This window comes from Elephantulus edwardii, unplaced genomic scaffold, assembly GCF_000299155.1.
Source record: "Elephantulus edwardii isolate Elephantulus edwardi_28Jun2011 unplaced genomic scaffold, EleEdw1.0 scaffold00003, whole genome shotgun sequence".
Lineage (NCBI taxonomy): Eukaryota > Metazoa > Chordata > Mammalia > Macroscelidea > Macroscelididae > Elephantulus > Elephantulus edwardii.
This window is the reverse complement of record NW_006399753.1, coordinates 7,542,608-7,563,864: the sequence shown is the minus strand read 5'-3', so window position 1 is coordinate 7,563,864 and position 21,257 is coordinate 7,542,608. Positions and strand designations below refer to the sequence as shown.

Genomic DNA, 21,257 nt, shown 5'->3' with positions numbered 1-21,257 from the left:
GAAAGATACACAGAAAGACAGAGATAAGGAGTTACCGACAGACATATATAAGGAGATCTTGTGGCCTAGTGCGTTACAAGTTGGATGAGTAAAGGGAAGGTCAGTGGTTCAAATCCACCAGACACTCCGAAGAATGACAGGTAGTCTCCGCCTATAAACATTACAGCCTCAGAAACCCTCTAGCAGGTCACAGTGAACTGGAATTTCTTCAGCAGCGGCTGGTTTGGATAATGCAGCAAAGGGCTTGAGCATGGCAGAGACTGGGAGGAAGGAGCAGGGGAAGAAGGTTGCAGTGTGTTCTTAGCAGAGCGGCTGTGAGACGGAGCCGGCTGGACAACCTGCCAAGGCCATCGGCTGGGCTGGGCTGCGCTTCAGCTCACGATGCATTTCCTAGTCTTCATCAGTATCACAATCCAAAGACATCGATTCTTCTTCAATCTTCTTTACTCATTGTCCAACTTTCACATGCGCACAAAGGAAATTAAAATACCACAGCTGAGTCAGGTGCACCTTAGTCTTTAAGGATATCTGTGCTCCAGAGCACCATAAAAGGCCCTTGACAGCTGATCTGCCCAGTGCAACACATCATGTGACTGCCTGACTGGTGCTGCCATGGGTTCTGTGGGTCTAAGTAAAATTAACTTCTTGACAAAGTGAGTCCTTCCTCCATCTGTCACGATGCTGCCTGGGGGTCTGAGGTGAGGATTTCTGTTTTCTTCACACTGAGGTGGAACAATCCTTCCGAGGGCTGGAGTCTTTGATCTTCAATCAAGCGCATCTTTATCAAGCGCACTGTTTTGCAGTAACACAGACACAGGGAAAGAGAGAGGCTTACAGTTCTCTTGTCTGAGACAACCCTGATGATTACAGGTGCATCTCAGGTGAAACCATGAAGTGAGTGCCTCGTCCTCTCTTGGAGGACCCACAAGGAAAAAGACACGTTGTGCAATCCAGCTGCTGAGACAGAAGCAGAAGCAGCACGCTGAGAGGCTCAGGAGTCACTTCTGTAAATGCACCGACGTCTGCAGGCTGCAAAATGTTTGTCAAATGCACTAACTGTTGCACATAATGGCATGGTAAAAACCTCTTCTCATGGTTTCCCTTACTACTCAAAGGCAGAATAAAAGAATACGCCGTGAACACGAGTCAGAGGCCCTGCTTCAACCTGCCACAGCTCGGTACAGCAAGGCAGGCCATTCTGTTTCCTCTTTGTTGTTTCAAGATGAAGAGTCCAGGCCAGTCACTGGAGGTCCTGGAGTGCTCTTTACAAGGCCCATATTAAGACAATGATGGAGGAAGTTTCCAGATTGTGACACTGGCGTTGGCAGACTCAAGAGCTGGGAGCAGTCATCCGGCTGTCAGCCACCGGGCAGCGGGGCATGAGGTCACTGCAGCCCCTCTCAGCGGTTCTGCGGGGCCAGCTCCTCCACCTTCCCAGTCCATGTCGGTTAAACTACAATCCAAGCCAGTCTCTGAGATCAGTGTGATGCGAGGCCATTTTCCACAGAGCTTCTGACTGGGGCAGGCTGCTAACCCGCTTTAGAGGCCCCTGTGTCGGCCCTGGCTGCGGGGAGGCACCACTCATCACAGAGCAGAAAGCAAGCACGTGCAAAGGGGACCTTTCCGGGGGCGGGCGAAGCCGGACAGAAGCCCACGGAGAGGAGGGAATACACACGCCTTCAGTGGAAATACGCCGAGGCTGACACACTGTGCTGGGCTGGAGCGTGCTGTCTGTTCAGACTCATTTAAAGGTCCTCCTTTAGTCCCAATTTTTCAGTTTGAGACCTGACTTCAAATTTTGAAGAATTCGTGCTCTGGGTTGTTGCTGTTATTGAGTGCCACTGAGTTGATCATGACTCACAGTGACTAAGGCCTGAGGTTCAAATCCGCCTGGTACTCCGCAGGAGAAAGCGGGGCCGTCCCCTCCCATGCACCGCACAGCCTCTGAACACCCACTGGAGGTGGGGAGGGGCTCGGTTCAGACGCTGCGGCACGTAACAACAAAGCCTCCGATACTGGGAGAGACGTCACCCGTTTCTGAACACCATCCACTGTGGTCCCCTGTCACAGCAGCCTTGGGGACTAAGACACAGTATCCGCGGAACACACTAAAAGCCAAGCACACTGAAAACACGACACGCCTGTGGCCATCCCACGGCCAGTCCTCGTCCACGTGGCAGGCGAATGTGAACACGGGTTCCTTCCGAGTGCCAGAGGTGGGGGCTGCTGGCAGGGAAGAGGCGGCAGCCGGCCCTGGGGGGCCCTTACCTGCGTCCCCGTCCTCGTCCCCCAGGTTCAGCACGATGATGCAGATGTGCTTCCTCAGCTGGCGGGGGTTGGAGAACTTGCGGCAGCACTTGCTGCATGTCAGGCTGCCGGGCACCGGGCTGCCCGCCTCCTCCGTGGCCTTCGGCCCGTCCTCCGCGGGGCTCGCAGCACGTTCCAGCAGCTCCTCTTCAGCCCAGGGCTTCTTGGTGGACCCCTTCGGCCGGCCTCTCTTCCGCTTCACGGACAAGGGCTCTGCGAAGGAGATAAGGGGACGTGAGGCAGTCAGATGGTCACACAACACAGCTGGCTCCCAAACACCCACGTGAGGGAAGGAAGCTCTTCAATAAAAAGCCTGAAGCAGGTCCTGAATGTGACGGACACCAGCAAATGCCATGTTTAGTGCCGTGACCAGCACCTACACACACATACACAGACAGTATCAAACCAGTGTTGGCGAGCTGATTCCCATTCACACAGCCTCCAGAGAAGACTCCCAATGATACAGTGACTGTGACAATGGACGGTTACAATGGACTGTAACAATGTAACACAGCAGGGGAAAGATCAAGGATTCTGTTCAATTACCCATGAGGTGGCTGTGGTTTGGAGCTGACTAAGGCCATGTGTGGAGTGCACAGCTGACTGTGTGGGGGTTTTAAGACCATGACCCTTCAAAGGTAGATTGCCAGGCCTTTCTTCCAAGGCACCTGTGGGTTGATTTCAAGCTCTAACCTTCTGGGGAGAGAGCTAGTGTCTAAGTGGCCCACGCAGGCCCTTCTGCATCTACACAGCAATACCTGATTAGCGCCGAATCGTCCTGGATTAAGAATATCATTCTACTGGAATCATCAGCATGACCTTTCTACAAGCAGAAAGGATTGTAGTTGTGACTGTCTGCCCCGGGCAGAGTCCTGCTAAGTACCACCTCCATTATTACCCAGCTCCGGAAAGCCAGGCACTTCTCCACAAAGCCTTCCAAAGGAGCTTCATTTTCACGTTCCTGATGAGTGATGCCACCGTCCTGTCCACTTCAAGACTCAATACTACAGTCGGCATGTACTGATGAGGAAGAGGAGAATGGCTGTGATCCAATGCCCCCAACTACAGCACCAAAGAAACTAACAACCTTTTCATGTTTCTTAGCAACTCGTGGTTTTAAATATCTCAATAAGAGCTGATTTAGCAAGTTCCAAATGCTCTCCCAGCCCTGGACACACAACAATCACTGTGGCGTTTTTTGAGAGGGGAATGAAACACCAGAACCGAGGTGGGAATGAAAGGGCAGAGTGGGAACCAGGGCATCGGCACTGCTGTACGAAGGTGAGAACAGCTGGATGAAGGTGAGAGCATGTGGTCATAAGGGATGATGTGAGGTGACCATCCTTCAGAGGCCTGTGAGCAGCCAGCAGAGGGCGCCTGGCAGACATCTCCAGCAGAGAGACTCCAGAGAGCTGGGGTCAGCGGAGACGGGTCCCAGCCTCCCTTTGCAATCTGGGTGTCAGGTGGACATGGATACAGCAGTCCTGGCATCTAGCACCTTCTAGGGCAATGTCCATCTGCAGACCTGGCCTGGCTTCCTGCCCGTTCCCTCTGCAGCCATGCTCTGTAATAGACAGCCCTGGTGAACTGATTAGAAATGGGGGAGACACAGCACGAAGCATGAAGTCTCTGGCTTACACATTTTCAGGAATAGCTATTAACAAAATGATTCAAAGAGCAAAGGTAAGCCTTCAATCGTGAAGGTCACTGTAGAAAAGTCATTTTGACGATCAACCCATTGTACCCTAGACACACCCAAACCTCAGATCAAAGGAGAACAGGTGCTTTTGGATTGTGGTATTGAAGAAGAGTATTGAATATACCACAGCCTGTCAAAAGAACAATTACAACTGACTGAGAAATGCAGCCCCAGTGCTCCTCAGACTCGAAGACAGGGAGACTGTCAGGGCAGCATCAGGCAGACGTCAGCAACTCAACAGATTAGAAAGGGGCCCTACGGGACAGGGAGGTTAGGTCAACGTGGGAGAAGTCACTCAGGAAAGGAGGGTGAGGGCAGCTGCAGAGCTCAAAGGATGCAACCAGTTAACTAGATCTTACAACACAAAGTGCTGAGATGATCTACGTTGAGCCGTGTGTATTATCAATGGTAACAAAGAAAGTAAAGAAGGGGGGAAAGGAGATTGCAGCGAGAAACCCTATGGGCAGTTCTATCAAGGAACACACCGAGTCAAACCCACACAAACTGCGTCTGTTCCAGAAACACCATGAATGGAATCAGTCCTGTGAAAAGTTGGGCAGTGTGCTAGGTGATGGATAAATGACAGCTATTCCTCAGGGTGACCACATCATGGGTATTCCGACCTGGATGGTCCCTGAAGGCCTCGTCCCCTGCCAGTGCCCCCGCAGCTAATGCACCTGCCTGATGAACATGCATTCTCCTCCATCCTGTTGCCTAGCCATCTCCTCCCTGATTCCTCTGTTCTAAAATACACCTCATACCAGGAAATCCACTACAGGTCTGGGGGTGGGGAGCAAATGTAATTCAATTATGCCTGAGACCACCGATGCAGCTGCTTCCACACCCACGTCAGAATTTAGGGACCTTCTGAAAGTCTAACATTTTCGGGCTCTCACAGCTAATCTCCCTGACATCTCTTTCCAGGGCCCAGGAAGCAGGAGGGAGACAAGGAATGATTTATCAGTAGGCAGGGAGCATCAGCTACCAGGATGGCAAGGTCCCCTCTGGGGGCTGACTGCTACTGTCCCACTGGCCAGGGACTGTGGCTTCCCGCCAGTCACGTGGAAATGGTGCAGAGGTAGCAGCAGTAACTGGTGATAATGAATGGTAACTGGTCAAGTTCCCCGACCCCGCATCGTGCTGGGCACAACGCACACTCTCCTCACGTTCCATCCCCAAGCCGCGGACAGGGACACTGCGACTAAGAGGCTGCATCTGTCCTGTAGTCAAAGGCCTGATGAAGAGGCAGTGCCGGGACCCAAGTGTGGATTTGTCCTGGGCCGGGGATGTCACCTCTGTGTTTCATGAGTCCGCCAGGTCAGTGTGACTAGCACTCAGGACACTTGGGCCCCTCCGCAGTCTGCAGGACAATGAGCCCGTGAGGCCCTGCTGCAGGGTCTGAATCCACCGGGTGTCTACGCCTGAAAAGGTGCCTGAGTCCAGCCGGCTGGCCAGGCAGGGACACCTCTCTGTCATCACACAGAGGCATCTCGTGTGCCAGCCTGGGATGAGGCAGAAGCTGAGGCCGGGGCCTGGGTCCATCTGGTCACAGTGTGAGCGCCCTTCCCTCTCCTGCCAGCCCGTCACCCACCAGGGAGCAGAGGGCTCCTGGGTCCGCCCAGGCCAGCAATCCGATCAGAGGGCCTGGAGACACTCGGATCTCTGATCGCTCAGGAGACAGTGCATGGGGCTAAATGTGGACACCAGCCTCCCCTGGGGGCTTCTCTGATGGGAACCAGGCTGATGAACTTCACTCGCCCCCAAAGGAGCCCTAACTCCACTGCCCCGAAATGGCCCTTGTGCCTAACATCACCCACAGTCGGCTGGACCTACAGGGACAGTGCAGGGTCCCCACCGCCCTCAGCACTTACACAGCTCAGGACACGATCAGCACAAATGCTGATTAAGGAGATGGGAGAGGAGATGGCACATGGGCGCGAGGGGGAAGAAGGTGGAGGGGCAGAACAAGGTGGTCAGGAGTCCCTCCCCAGCCTCCATCAGGATGGGCAAGTGCCCGCACCACACACACAGGTGCACACACTCTTCACACTCCACATGCACATTCACACAGACTGCCTCCACTACACACACACACATTCACCCACAACACACATATACACTCCCTCACACTCCACACACACACATACACACTCACCCAGAACACACATTCCCTCACACCACACACACGCACTCTCTCATGCTACACACATTCACTCCTTCTCACATACATACACACACACTCCTTCTCACACACACATACCCACTCTCTCACACCACACACACACACTTGCTCACATTCACACACACATCACATTCACACACAAATACATCACAATGCCATTCACATACACAGACAATCACACAGACACACAGAGCACAATCACACATCCATGTGTTCAGCCAGGTATACAATCACACACTTTCACAAATAACTGAGTCACACATGCACTCACACACGTCCCACACTCACATGGACGCACGCATGCACGAGTGAGCGTGTGTGAGAAACAGGCTGCGGCTCAGCGTGGTCGGTTAGACAAGTCCTCCCTGGGTCACATCCAGAGATCTGATAGGCAAGTAGAGAAGTAAGAGGTTCTTCAGCAGACCACTTCCTACAGGAGTAAGAAAGATTAAAAGGCTATAAAATAAACTGGAGGAATTAGGAACCTTCTTGTTATAAAGGGAGCCCAAAATAATAAATCAATTACTACTCAGTTAAAGGTTTAATTAAACCATTTCAAGTAGCTTTCAACTTAAAATGAATTGTGAAGGTTACACCTACGGAAATCATTAGTAAGAAAGAAGCCTAAAAAAAAAAAAAAAGAAAGGAAGGAAGAAGCCTGGAAATCTCGAGGAGTCTCAAAGTCGATGATTTTCACAAAGAGCGAGGAAAACAGAGATGGAAGCCTGGAGTTCTGAAGGAAAGGCGTTTGAAGAGCTTTTATCATTTTGTGTGTCTGATTTAATTAAAATCTTAAGAAAGGCTTTTCTTAAATTGAGCGTACATAGGCACCTAATCTTCTAGTTTATATGCATAAAAAAAGAGAAAATGTATTTAAGGATTTATCTCAAAAGAAAGCTGTTTATAAGAAGATAGTTTGTGAAAGCAACTCAGTACTGAAAATTTTATTATATGAGAGGAACATAGGAAATCAGATCCAAAAAGCAAACCTCCAAGCCCACAGCTCACAAATATGCCAATCCTGACTCAAAACAGCTCAACAGACGGCCCTCGGAGTTTCAAGGCTAAACATCCTCACAGCAACTATTTCATCTTCCCCCCTCCCCAGAGCATCAAGTGGGTTCAAACTGCCAACCCTTGCATTAGCAGTCTGATGCTAACCCAATGTGCCAGTATGTCCCCTTGCCATCAGACCACATGAAGCCAAGCCAGCTGCTTTCCAGAGGGTTCCGATTTACAGTGACTTCCAGCAGGTTTCCAGCAGGGTAGATATTTTAATGGGAGGAGAGGATCTGATCAGGCCCCAGCAGACTGACCAGTGGGTTCTCACTACCAACCTTCCCACTGGCAGCCCAGCGCTTAACCCACTAAAGCCCCAGGGTTCCTCACCCCATCAGACCATTTAGGTCTCCTCCCTCCTCTACTCAGCACCCAGGTAAGCTTGAGGAAGTGACTTCAACTCCTGAGTCTCCGAGATGCATTTTCCTCAACTCTAAAATCTGGCCAATTGATCAACAAGGAAACAGAAGAGCTGGTCAACACTGTTAAACAACTTGGACTTGACCCACCTGGAGAAGACGACCCACAACCGTGGAGCACAAATGCTTCTGTGGAGCATTTACACGCAACACGCAACACTCTCCAGGACAAAGCACCGTAGGCCAAGGGCAAGTCTCTCGGTCAATGACTGAAGCCATGCAAAATCCTCTGGTCAAAGCTGAATGATATTAGCAATCAGGAGCAGAAAGAAATTTGGAAAAATGCGTATTACAGAAACTAAACTGCTTAGTGGTACATCACCAGTGTATCAAAGGAGAGATAACGAGGGAAGTGAGAAAATATCTGTAAACGAAAAACACAATGTAGCAAAGAACATGGGACGCACGGATGCACAAGGAACTTGGGAGTGCGAGCTCATTCTCCTATGGAGCCGATTTTGACGTAACATGACTCTGCAAAGCTGAGCTGCCTCCCAGAGTTCCCGATGCTGTAATTTCTCCAAAGCAGACTCCCACACCTTTTACCAAAACGTGGTTGTTGGGTTCCAACGGCTGACCTTCAGTTAACAGCTGTAAGAGCATTAGTTGCTTGGGCTCATGCAGCTATAAATATCTATGTTAAATAAAGCAAGAAAACCTCAAATCAATGACCTAATCTTCCAAATTAAGAAACTAAGAAAAAGCTGTGGTAAAACCACCCAAAGCCAGCAGGATGGAAGTTACATGGCAACAGAAGAAAGAAAATACAATGGACAAAATTAACAAAATAAAAATTAATAGAAGATCCAGCAATCGACAATCTTCTGGCTAAACTAGCCCAGGGGGCACGGGTCACTAGTGACTGATGTTGTTCGGTGGACGAGCAGTGACAGAGCGAAGCACTGTCCAAGCCGTGCACCCTCACAACCTCTGCCGTGGTCGGCTCTGCTGGGGCAGCCCCCGGGTCAAGCCACCTTATTTAGGGTCTGCTTCTTCACCAACCAGGGACTCATTCCTTCTCATAACATGCCCAAAGCACATGAGAGTCTTCCCATCTGACCTTCTCGGGAAGACTCTGGCTGTTCTTCCAGCCAGATTTGTTCATTCTTCTGACAGTCCACGGTATATTCAAATCCATGGTAAATTCTGTGTCCATGTCAAATTCAAAGACATCAATTCTTCCCTCTTCCATATTCACTGCCCAGCTTTCACATGCATATGTGATGACTCAAAATATCTTGGCTTGGGACAGCTGCACCTTGGTCCTCAAAAGTGACAACTTGATTTTTTAAAAACATAATGAAGGTCCTTTGACGCATATTTACGCAGTGCTACAGGTCATCTGACTTCTGACAGCTGCTCTCATGGGTGCTGGCTATGAACCCAAGTGCAGTGAAGTCCTTACCAGCTCCAGTCCTGTCTCCATGCACCATGAAGTTGCTTGTTGGTCCAGTTGCGATGATGAGGATTTTGTTTCCTTTCGGTGGCAATGGAATCCCTACTGAAGGATGTAGCTCTCACTCCTCAGCAGTGAATGCTTCCTGGTCTCTTTACTTTCAGCAAGCAAGGTGCTTGTATTATCAGCACACCACTGGTGGTCCTCAATCCTGATGTCACATTCTCCTTCCTACAGTCACACCCCTTGGAGTATCTGCTTAACACAGACACTGGAGAATTATGGGAAAGGATGCAAGCTTGGCACATGCTCTTCTTGGTTTTGAACGCTGCAGTATCTCCTTGTTCTGTTGGACATTGACTCTCAGTCTATGTACAGGTTCCATATCAACACAACCAACAACTGACAACAACCCATTGCCATCAAGTCCCAGCAGGCCACCCAGCAAGCCCTCCGAGGCTGTAATCACATGGGAGGAGACTCCCACGTTTCTTCCCCAGAGCAGCAACCAGATTCAAACCGTCCACCTTTGGGCTGGCAGTGCACACTGACGTGTCCTGAAATATTATCCACAACTTGTTAGGATTCACACAAACGCCTTTGGATAGTTAATAAAGCATAAGTAAGTATCTTTCTGGCATTCTCTGCTGTCAGCCAAGATCCCCCTGACATGAGCAGAAAATATCATGTATGTCAGGTCCTCCTCAGGAACCCATTTTTAATGCCCGGTACTTGCAAATGATAGGAAGATGTTGTGCCATCATTTCTGCCGTCTGCTGAGTCCTTCTTCTCTGAAGCGAGCACAGATATGATCCTTCTTTATTCAGTTGGTGAGGCGGTCTTCCAGATCTCTGGGCAGAGATGAATGTGGGCTTTCAATGTTGCATCCATTTGTTGGGACATCTCAATTGGTATGCCATCAATTCCTAGGGATTTCTTTTCCACTAAAGTTTTCAGAACAGCTTGGATTTCTGCCTTCAATAGCATTGATTCTCAAATATGAGCTGAAATGACTGAAAATCAATCAAGACTTTTTGGGACAGTGATTGTGTATTCCAGATTTTTTTGATGCTTTCTTATGTCATTCAATATTTTGTCCACGGCATCTTTCGAGATTGTATTCAAGAAGTGGAGTTTTCTTCTATTCTTTCAGCTTGAGAAATGCCCAGGACAGCCTTCTTTTTTGTTTTATACCTCCAGGCTCTGCACATTTCATTATAACACTTTATTTTGTCTTCTCAATTAGCCCTCTGAAATCTTTTCTCCAGCCCCATTCCTTCACTTCTCCCCTAAACTTGAGCTATTCTATACTCAGGATCAAGTTTCAGAATATCCTTACACGCACTTTGTGCATTTCTTTCCTTATGGCCTTCCTATTTTTATTATTTTTTTCTTCTTTCCTAATGACCTTCTTCTTTCTTCACACAGTGTCCTTTAGGTCATCCCATGACTCATCTAGTCTTCAGTCATTAGGGTTCAATGTATCAAATCTATCCTTGAGATGGTCTCTAAATTCACATGCAATATATTTACAGCTCTAGTTTACTTCTCATGGATTTGTTGAACCTGAACTTGAACATGACTATTGATGGTCTGCTCCTCCCCTGACCACTGGTCTTGTTCCGGCTGATGATACCCAACTCTCCCATCATCTCTCTCCATAGATGTCTATGATTTTCATCTGGCACGGTACACATGAATCATCGCCATCTATCTTGTGAGAAAAGTTATTTTCAAGAATACACTCGATCATGTGTTCTCTGCCGGCGTTTCTATCACCAAGGCCATAGTTTCTAACAATCCGTCTACTGTTTCAACTTTAACACTCCAAACACCAGCAATTATCAATGCATCCTGAGTCCAGGTTTGATCACCCTTAGACCACAGATGGTGGTAAAGGTCTTCAATTTCTTCATCTTTGCATTAGTGATTGGCACATAAATTTGAATAACAGTCACATTAGATGGTTTCCCTTGAAGGTGTATGGCTATTTGACCATTACTGGCCTCACTGTGCTTCAGGACAGAAACGGAAATGTGCTTTTCAACAATAACATGAGGTCCTTTCTCTTCAAGGCGCCAGTGCAAGCACGGTTTACCATACCGTCATCTGACTCAAGACTGCCAGCACTGGTCCACTCCAGATCACTAATGCCTAGGATATCAATCTCCAACTATTCCATTTCTTTTTTTTGACAACTTGCAATTTTCCTAGATTCATACTTCACACGTTCCACATTCCAATTATTAATGGATGTCTGTGGCTGTTTCTTCTCATTTTGAGTGAAGCCACATTAACCCACGAAGCTCTAGAAAGCTCTCTTTTGCCCATGACGTTAAGGTCGACTCTACTCCCCGGTCACATTCCTCTCAGTGTTTTCACCTGAGGCACGCACCTCCTGGCACCTTATCAGACAAGGTCTGCTGCCATCCGGGGGCTTGTAACTGGCTGCCTTTTTTTTAAAAAAAATTTTTTTTCTTTTTTCTAACAGGCAGACAAGCCATTCTTCCTTGTTTGTCTCTCTCTGGGAACTCTGCTGAACCCTGTCCATCACGGATGACCCCGGGATTTGAGATGCTGACGGCACAGCTTCCAGCATCCCAGCCTCCTGCAAGCCATCCCAGGGCAGTAATTACACACAAGAATGATTTCCACCTCACATCCGGAGAAGAATGAGAGGAGTGAGTCCGCGAACAACGATGCACAGCACACAAGCCTGCTGCTCGACACGGTGGGCTTGTTGCTGTTAGGTGCTGTCAAGTCGCGGACGACTCACAGCCACCCTATGCACAGCCAGCCTGGACCCTGCCCTCTCCTGTATCCTCACCGTCTCCGATACACTGGAGCCCACAGCTGAAGTCACCGTGTCAGCCTATCTCACTGGGAGTCTTCCTCTGCTTCACTAACACTCCATCTTTCCAAGCATGATGTCGCTCCCCAACAATAGCCTTGTCTCGCCTCATGTCCAGAGTACGAGAGGCGAAGCTTCTCCATCTCTGTCTCCAAGGAGCACTCGGCCTGCACTTTCCCCAGGACATCTCTGCTTGTTCATCTGGCAGTCCAGGGGCACTCAGTGCTCTTCTCCAACAGCACAGCTCAAAGGCATCAACTCTTCTGTCATCCGTATTCAGTGTCCAGCTCTCTGATGTGTAGCAGGAGACTGAGGGGTGGGCGGACCCTGGCTCTGATGCAGGCTTGTCCTTGAGCAACAAAGACAGCTTGTATTGGGCTATTAATCAAATTAACCACATGGCTGGAAGTTCACACCTCTCCGGTGGGGCCATGGAAGAGAGGCCTGGTGATCTGTTTCCATGGAAACTGTCACTCAGAGAACCACATAGGTTGCCATGTGCTAGAGGCAGCTCACAGGTAACAAGTCTGGTCTCTGGAGCACATACCAGCGACGTGAGGTGACGCAGGTTAGGATTCTTCTCCAGGACTCTGTTAATCTGCACAGTGAAGACAAACGTGTGTCACCAGGAAGAGGCAGGAGTGACGTGAAGGATAAAGTCACCGGCCATGCCTGGAGCACCTGGGATAAGGGCCTGCACCCAGAGGGTCAGGAAGGAAAGCTGGTGGTAGAGAGACAAACAGCGACTCAGGAGACAGCAGGTGGGAAAGGGCCTCTCTGAGATGCTCGTGTAAATCTGGAACAAGGAGTGATGATAAAGGGTTTGAGTGATGAAGGACCATCAGGCTCACGGTCCACGTACGGCGCAAGATGCATGCTGTCCTCCGTGTGCAGACGTCCCCCACCACCCAGAGGATCGTGGGCAGCAGGTAGACGCATCAGACAGCCATCCAGGCTCAGGAATGAGGTCTCTGCAAGCACAGATGACGGGCAGTACAGGAGGAAACACCACAAACCGAGTGAGAGGAATCCCCACAAATCCACTTCTAGACAAAGGGGCAGCGGCGGAAACGCAATCGAGTCTGTGAGCGTCCCATCTCAGGACTCATCTATAACCCTGACGACCTCCGCTCCAGCTCAGACACAAGCCAACAGCCCGCTGAGAGCTGCCCAATTGATCATCTGTCTGACACCAGGAACGAGCAGCGCGCTGCAGACAAAGGAAGGTTTGTTTAACAAGCCCATGGCCATTCCCACGGCGCTCAGAGGCCCCCACCAGGCAGAGGTGGAACCTTTCAGAAAGACATGAGGTGGAAATGAAGAAACCCAGCCCTGAACTAGGGATGTCCGGTAAGAAGGAGGCTGGAGCGCGTGGGAAGACATCATTCTCACTTAGGGCTGGGGGTGTGTTCTAGAGGACACTAAGAACAAGCTTGAGGACAGGGAGGTGACGGTTACACGCAGCCACATCCCAGCTGCTGGACAGACACGGGGGCCTGGTGTAAAGTTCAGGGCTGGATTCAGACTTGAACTCCCATCTCAGATCCACCCACACCTTGGACAAGATGTGGGTTTTCTCTGTCTAAGTTCCAGCAAACGCACTGGCCATCATTCTTGTCTCATGGGGACGAAAGAGGAGAGGCAGCCCACTGAGTGAGGGTCCCACTGCCCACAGGTGCGCAGGCAGGAAGACGTGTCCACTGCTGACCAGAACAAGGCACTTCAAGAGTGAAAGAGGGTGCTGACGACGCATGGGGCCAGACCACACGCAGTGCAGCTGCCCAGGGGGCTGGCCTGGGCTTCCTCAGGAGTAGCTATCTTATGGTGACCACCTGCCTGTGGCCGCAATGTCATAGTGTTGTTGTTATGTACCATCAAGTCAGCACTGACCCATGGCTGACCCTCCAGCAGGTTTTCAGATGCAGTTTAATTGCAAAAGAGATTTCCTATCTTTCTCCTACAGAGCAGGTAGTGGATTAGAACAGTGCGCCTTTGCGTTGGCAGTGCAACTCCTTACCACAAGGCCACCAGAGCTCCCTGATCAACAATGAAATACCTCACTGATTCTGGTTTCTTAGGGTGGTTTTGCGTTCTCATTATCACGTAGCTCTGTGGTAAATCAGAGCAGGAATGAAGGTATTTAGAAGACAGGACTACAGACAGCATGGGGCGTTCAGAACGCTCGCCGGTCTGCGAACAGCTCGTGGTCTGCTCTCAGCAAGCAGCAGACAGCAATCGGCACTGCGTTAACCACTCCAGGTCTCCCAGCTCCAGGTCACTGTGGGTCTCCCTCTTTCTCCTTCCCTCCACCCTATCGGGCGCGATGTTCCGCTCCAGGGGCTGGTCCCTCCTGATAAGATGACCAGAGTATGTGGCACAGCTGACCACCTGTCTTCCAGCTTCCTGCCTTTCCCGTCCAAGGATCGGGATTTCAAAAGCACCTTTTGCAGAGAGACACTTCAACCCTAACACTGCTGACAGTGTTAACTCTGAACAAGGACGTTCTTCCCCTGATCTCCGCAGTCTTGCGGCTGATCATCAATTCAAAGGCGACCCAGGCACCTCTGGATGGGTTCAAACCGCCAACCTGTTATGTTAGTAGTCAAGCATGTAAACACCTGCACCAGCCAGGGACTCCACACGGGAACTAGTTACCCGAAGGGACAGACGGGGCAGCCAGGTCTACACAGGCCGTGACCAGGGAGGCCAGGCTCGTCTCAATCCTGGGGTGTCATGTCGTCATCCACCAAGGCCAGGCTCAGCTGCCCCAGGCCTTCCCCTGACACTCCCTGTTCCACCCGTGAACAGAAGCCCTAGCACCACATCTGAGAGCGTGACTCGGCATCACAGAAGCAGCAGAAGACCCCACAGTGGGCGCCCCTTACCATCGCCGATCTTGCTCGGGTTGGTGGGCTCCGGGGTGCTGAGGGGCCTGAGGGGGATGATGATGTCATCCACAGTCACCCCTTCTTCCACGTGCTTCTCGGAAACGTGGGCCAGGAGCTCCGACTGGCTGGGCGAGAAGAGATTGCAGCACTTGCACATGAAGATGGCGGGGCTTTCTGGAAGAAAAAATCGTTTCAGGTTAGTCGGTTCACCCCCAGAGCAATGGTGGCTTCTGAGGGCCATGGAGAAACACCTGGAAGTGACACCAGCTCCAGCAGATGGGGCTGCGCCAGTGGACAGCACCCCGCGGGGCACCTCACGTCCACTCAGGACTCTCTTGTGTCTCATCTTCTGACAGCCCAACCCCAAAAAACTCAACCCACAGAGACCCTATAGGACAGAACAGAACTGCCCTGTGGGATTTCCAAGTGGCCTGGAGGTAAGAAGCTGTGCTACAATCCCAAAGGCAGACGGTTCTAATCCACTGACTGCTCCACAGGAGAATTGACAATCTCCTCCGGGGCGACTCACTGACTCTGAAAACCTGCCGGAGGGTCAGCTGTGGGTCAATTCGATTGGATGGGACACAACAACAGTCCTTACTGCCTGTGCTTCCCACCACGCTAGAAGGCCACTGGACAAAGGCCCTCACACTAACCCGGAGAGCAGGCGTCCTGCCCCCTCTGGTCAGCAAGCCCCCACCTGCTGGCTTTTCCCCTTCAGGCTGCAGACGTGCCCTCATGCCCTCACGTCACCTGCCCTAAATTAAACCACCACCTTTGACTCTCCTTCCCTGCTCCCCTCACCCTTCCTTCTCCTCCGCTTCACAGGAAAGTCTCCGAATGTGAACAGGAGATGAGACCTCAAGGTGACATGGAGGCATGATGACACAGCCCTGGTGAAGACAGCCCCGCAGGGCAGCCCCTGGGCTCCAGGAAAGGCAGTTCCCACCAGCCAGCACTGAGGTGACAGCCTGAGAGAATGCTTCCCACCAGGCAGCACACGACACGGAAATTCCCCAAGGCAGGACAGTGCTTCGTCAGTGAAAATCTCTCAGGAACTCTGTCAATCAATATATTTCCCAAGAATGTTTTATTCCTAAGGAACGCAGCCGCGTGCATCCCAAACAGAGATTATAAGAGAACTTCTCTCTTTATACAAGGTCATGTTTTTCCCACGGTGCTGCCTGCTGGTCCTCCAATAATTCTGCCCTTAGGCAAAAAAAGCTTTTGTGATTCCAGGCTACAGATGAGGAAACTGAGGTTCAGAGAGAGGCGTCACAAACGGCATGTCACTCAGTCTGTCCACTCCCTGTCAGCCAGGCCCGGTGAGGGCCCTTCACCAGTGCAGACTCAGGCATGGAGGTCGACCTGGCTCAGGCTCCAGGATCAAGCTGAAGCTGCTGGCTCAACCCCAACCTGGGGTCCCTACGGTGCTGGTCACACGCCAGCCACCAGACTCTGAGCCCCACATTGCACAGGTGGCCGGGTCTGACCCAATGAAAGGCGAGTCCCTGTGGTGTGACCTGTCATACCCGCTAGCTCACCAGACACAGGGGAGGAAAACGAGCCACAAAGGGGGACTCGGCCCCCTCCAGAGACAGTCGCCAGGGGTGCAGGGTGTCCTCCTAACAAGCAAGGCAGCTCTCACACACCAGGGAAAGCCGCCACAGACCGGCTTCTGCAGGGGAACAAGGACATTCCTCCAGCACAGAGGGAATCAGGCCTGCTGCAGCCGGGAGCCTGGAACTCCAGCCACCAGTGGGGGGGGGGTGCTGTGCTGTTACCCCAGGCCTGGCCCTGCAGCCGGGAGCCTGGAACTCCAGCTGCCAGCACCAGTGTGTTGTGTGTGGGGGTGCTGCTGTGCCGTTACCCCCAGGCCTGGCCCTGCAGCTGTGAGCCTGGCACTCCAGCCACCAGCATGCCCTAGAGGAGCTGTGCTTCTAACCCACTGGCCTGGCCTCTCTGGTGGTTCAAATCCCTCAGGAGTCCAGACAGAGAAAGACGCCCACCTCCTCTCGTGCAACCCACAGCCCAGAAACCCATCGGAGGGCGCTATAGGCTGGTTCTGACTCCAGGGCGGTGAGGTTTGAGTTCTGAAACTGTAAGAAGGTCCATTTCTCTTTGTTGAAGGCCTCACTTGCGGCCTCTCGGCACTGTCACTAAGGCCGTAGCTGGGGGAAGGTAAACGTACCCTCCCCGCTGGCGCACGGGCAATCCTCTGTTTCTACTCTAGCTGTCATCGTTGTTGTTGTTGGGCACCATCAGGGTGGAATCAGCCATCGTCGATGCTCCCGCAGGTTTCCTGAGACAGAAATCGCTCGGGAAGAGACTGCTCACCTTTCCCCACAGGGAGGCTGGTGAACAGGAACCTCTGCCTGTGGCCTGGTTACGTGATTCCTCATCATAAGCCACCACACTGCCTCCATACGGTTCAGCAGGAAAGAAAAGTTTAAAAATTCTAATTCCAGAAAAACCCAGAGCACTTCCTCAAAAATAAAAACAGAAGCCAGGGCCTTCCCTCATCTGTGACCCCAGGGGCTGGGGGACAGCACAGCCCCGGGGTCTCCGGGCCTGGCCAGTATCACGGAAACGCACACCCTCATCTGTCTCCTGCAGAGCTGCTGGTGGGTTCGAACCATCGAGCTTTTGGTTAGCAGCCAGGGGCTGTAGCTGCACCTATAAGGGTTCTTTCCATGCACTTAACTGTCTTGAATTCCCCTGTGTATGTCTCACCTGCACCCCCAGGCAGGTGCAGAACAGGAGGGTAACTGCACCCACAAGGTGTTCAGAGAACACAGCGTGTGACCAGAGACATACCAGCACCCTCACACAAAGAGGATCAGGAACCCCAAATATCAGAAACTGTTATCCTCTTAAAAGGGGGGGAGTGTGATTATTCTCTCTGTAACGGACCAGGGTGCAAAGACGCATCTTGTACCCTGAAGCTTACCCATAATTAGGCTGTCAGCTGATGAAGATGCTATAATTAGGGTACATTTTTAGGTCCAACTGCTGCATACTCGTCCTCAAAGAAATGATCCAAGGGAAAATGACACGTTCTGCACGAGGCAAGTAACTGGGGTGCGGGACTGAGCGTCAAGCCCTAGGGTTCCCTACCAGCCACGAGCTGCAGCTCAGGTCCCGCGAAGGAGGGGAATCGTCAGCGACTCCAGGGACAGAGCCATTTCTGAGCTCCAACCTTCGCACCTCCCCAGCTGAGGAAGCCAGGGCCGGCTGGGGCCCTTCACCTGTCCCCGCCCAGCTCCCGGTGCTGGGGGACCAAGGACAGTGCAGGCCTCTCACCATCCCATCTGGATGAAGGGCTGGGCCAGCTCCAGGAGGCTGGCCGGGTGTCCAGGAGGGGCTCTGGAAGAGTCACTGCCAACTGAGCGGGTCACAGCCACGGGGCGGCTGGGGTCTGGCCTCTTCCTTTGGCCACTGCAGAAGCAGTGGTCAGTTAGAGCGGAGGGACCGTCCTCAAACACCAGGTCCCCAACTAACAGGGCAAGAGCAGTCGAGAACTCCCTTAGATGGGATGTCCTCGTGCACAACGCACACAAACGTGCACTTCTGACTCAGTGGTACATAACAGCAATCTGCAGTCCCTGGTTTATTCCATGGTGTTCCTACAGCACTACAATTAAAAATGAATCTACTCCTGTCTACCTTTTAAACGTCCAGCGTTTGCATGTATATCAGACCATTCAAAGGCCCTGGCTTGAGTCTGAGAGGAAGATACTCTCTTGTCCTGTGGACGAGGACGCAGCGCCTGTAGATGCCATCGAGTCAGCTCCAAGACTTGCCCGTCCCTGCCCGTCCTCCCAGCCTGCTGTGCCTACCCCACCGCTGCTGTCACCAAGTCAGTCCACCTCAGTGGGGCTCACCCTCCCCTCTGCTGACCCCTTTCCACACCCGCTCCCTTCTCCAGGGCCTGGCGCCTCCTGGCACGCCCGGCTACGCGAGGCAGTCTCGCACCCTCCTGCTGAGAAGCGCCACGGCTCACGTCGGGAACACCTCAGTCTTTACGGTGAGATGCTGGCTCGTTAGCAGTCGGGAGAACGAGTCCCTTCGCCAAAGATTCGCTCAATCTGACTCAACTGCTGCTTCTGTGGGTGCTGGTGGATCCAAGTAAAACGCAATCACCTGTCGAAGCGAACGCACCCCAGGCCTGCAGGACAGCTGGACGGTTAGGACAGGAGCCGGGCTGAGGCTGAAGGTGCCCCTGGTGCAAAGCAAACTGGTGCTGCCTGTATCCTGGAAGAACTCTGACTAAAATCAAACAGACATCGCCATGGTGCTGGGTCAAAGGCAGGTAGAGAAGGTTCTTGAAATCATCATGTGAGTCGCCGGAGGTAGGGGGGAGGGTGGGAGGTGGGACCCAAGGCTGGAGGCAGGCAGTGAGCAAGGACCCCAGCTCCTCAGAGGACCCCCAGCCCAGCGCCAAGGCCCAGTCGGCCAGAGAAGCGGGGCTCACTCACTCGGCAGTCTGGAGCAGGTGGTTTTGTGTCTTCACATCAGATTCTGCTCCCAGACTTGAAGGCCACTGTCCCGCTCCCAGTCCCACAGCCTCTTCCTACGGAACCTAACCTTCTTTTGAAATGTGCAATTCCTGTCAGGGAGGAATGAGTATGTACTACAGTGTGAAAGTAAAAGACTGATAATCAAAGGTCAGTAGTTCAAACCCACCATCCACTCCTTGGGAAAAAGACAGAAATCTTTCTCCCAGAAAGATTTACAATCTCAGAAACTGGATGAAGAGTCGTGATGACCTGGACTCGAACACAGTCAAGGATGGAGGAGGAAGACTCATTGACAATTTGCACCATACAAATACACAACTTTGCTTGCTGAGAGTGAGGAGGGCCTGAAACATTTGCTTCCAAAGATCAAACACTGCAGCCTTCAATACGGATTACATCTCAACATCAAGACAACAAAGATTCTCACCACTGGGCCAATAGCAAACCTCATGAGAAATGGAGAAAGGACTGAAGTTGTCAATTCTTTCACCTTGCTTGGATCAACAACCAATACCCTTGGGACCAAAAGTCAGCTCAGGAGGTGTACTGCACGGGGAAGGTCTGCTGTCAAGGACTTCTCCAAATTACTGAGAAGCAAGGCTGTCAGTCTGAAGATTAAGGTGTGCCTGATTCAAGCCATGGTCTTTTCAGTCATTTGTCATTATCTGAAAACTGAAGAGTGAACAAGGACGACAGAATTATTCTGAATATCCCATGGACTGTCAAACAAACCGTACAGGTATGTACTGGAGAGAGTACAGCCAGAGTGTCCCCCGGAAACAAGGATGATGAGGCTGCTTTGTGCCACATACTCTGGGTATGCTGCTAGGAGAGGCTATTCCTTGGAAAGGGGCGTCCTGTTTGGGAAGGTCAGCACAGGGGAGGAAGATCCTCAGGGTGGACTCACAGTGACTGCAGCACAATGACCCCAAGTGCATCAGAGATGATGAAGATGGCACAGGACAGTGCTGAGTTCAGGCCTGTTGTTCAGAGGGTCACTAGTGGTCACGCTTGACTGGAGAGCAGCTAACAATGACAGTGGGAGTGACCTGGCCTCTCTGCTTTGGGGTCTGTTTTGTGGTTTTCTTTTGCACAGGAACAGAGCACCCAGTAAGCAAGGAAAGTGTGTAAGGATGTGAAATCATATGAGATTGTCCACTCAAGTTGGTGAGTGTCCACTAGTGAGGCCAAGCGTAGGAGCATACAGGGAACTCAGGCCTCTCACTCAAGCTCGCCAAGAGCTTGACCAGGAATGGTCAGGGGCCCAGCAGGCCACCCTGGGAGGAGTGGGGAGGGGAGTGCTTGCAGGGAGGCTGCCCATCAGAAGGGGCACTGCTTCCAGGCCCAGCCGATAGAGCCCAGAGGCTGAGAAGGCGTGTGGAATCTCCTGATGTTTAAACACAGCCATGAAAAGGGATTTCTCAGAAACACGCCATGAAGGCTGAACTACGCCTGCAGGTGGGTCTGCCTCTGAGCTGCCAATCTGCAGCTTCTGATTAAAAAGGCCCCCACAGGGGACGTCACTGGAGGGAGAACAGGGACATGGTCTTCAGGGATGGGGTACAGACCGCTGTCACTTCAGCAGCCATCACGTCCGTGCCCACTGCAGGCCTGATGCCCAGAGCCCACGTTAAAATCCAGCTCTTTCCTCCTCCGGTCTCTCACCACGGGAATCCGCTTGTGCTCCAAGGGGGAAAATACATTTTTTAAAAACCCATTTAAGTCAATGCTAGAAATACATCAGTGACAAAATCAAAAGGTCCCCTCTGGGGAGAGCTCCGTCCATCTGCTGTAGTTCTAGAGGCTATGAACTCTCTCTCTCTCATACACACACACACACACACACACACACAGCCCATCTCCTTCCCTTGTCCCCGACTCCACACATATCCCACTCCACTCACGCCCCACTCCACTCACGCCCCACTCCACACAC

The 21,257-nt window shown here is 51.7% G+C and overlaps 1 protein-coding gene across 1 annotated transcript in view; it reads right to left on the bottom strand.

Moving 5' to 3' along the window:
• ZFAT (zinc finger and AT hook domain containing) overlaps positions 1 to 21,257 on the bottom strand; it is a 137,264-nt gene that overhangs the window by 112,440 nt on the left and 3,567 nt on the right. Inside the window, exons 2-3 of the mRNA XM_006879270.1 lie at positions 14,799 to 14,971; positions 2,269 to 2,520 (exon numbers count right to left, since the gene is read on the bottom strand). Coding sequence (XP_006879332.1) covers positions 2,269 to 2,520; positions 14,799 to 14,971 — 425 coding nt within the window. The remainder of the gene's footprint in view (positions 1 to 2,268; positions 2,521 to 14,798; positions 14,972 to 21,257) is intronic.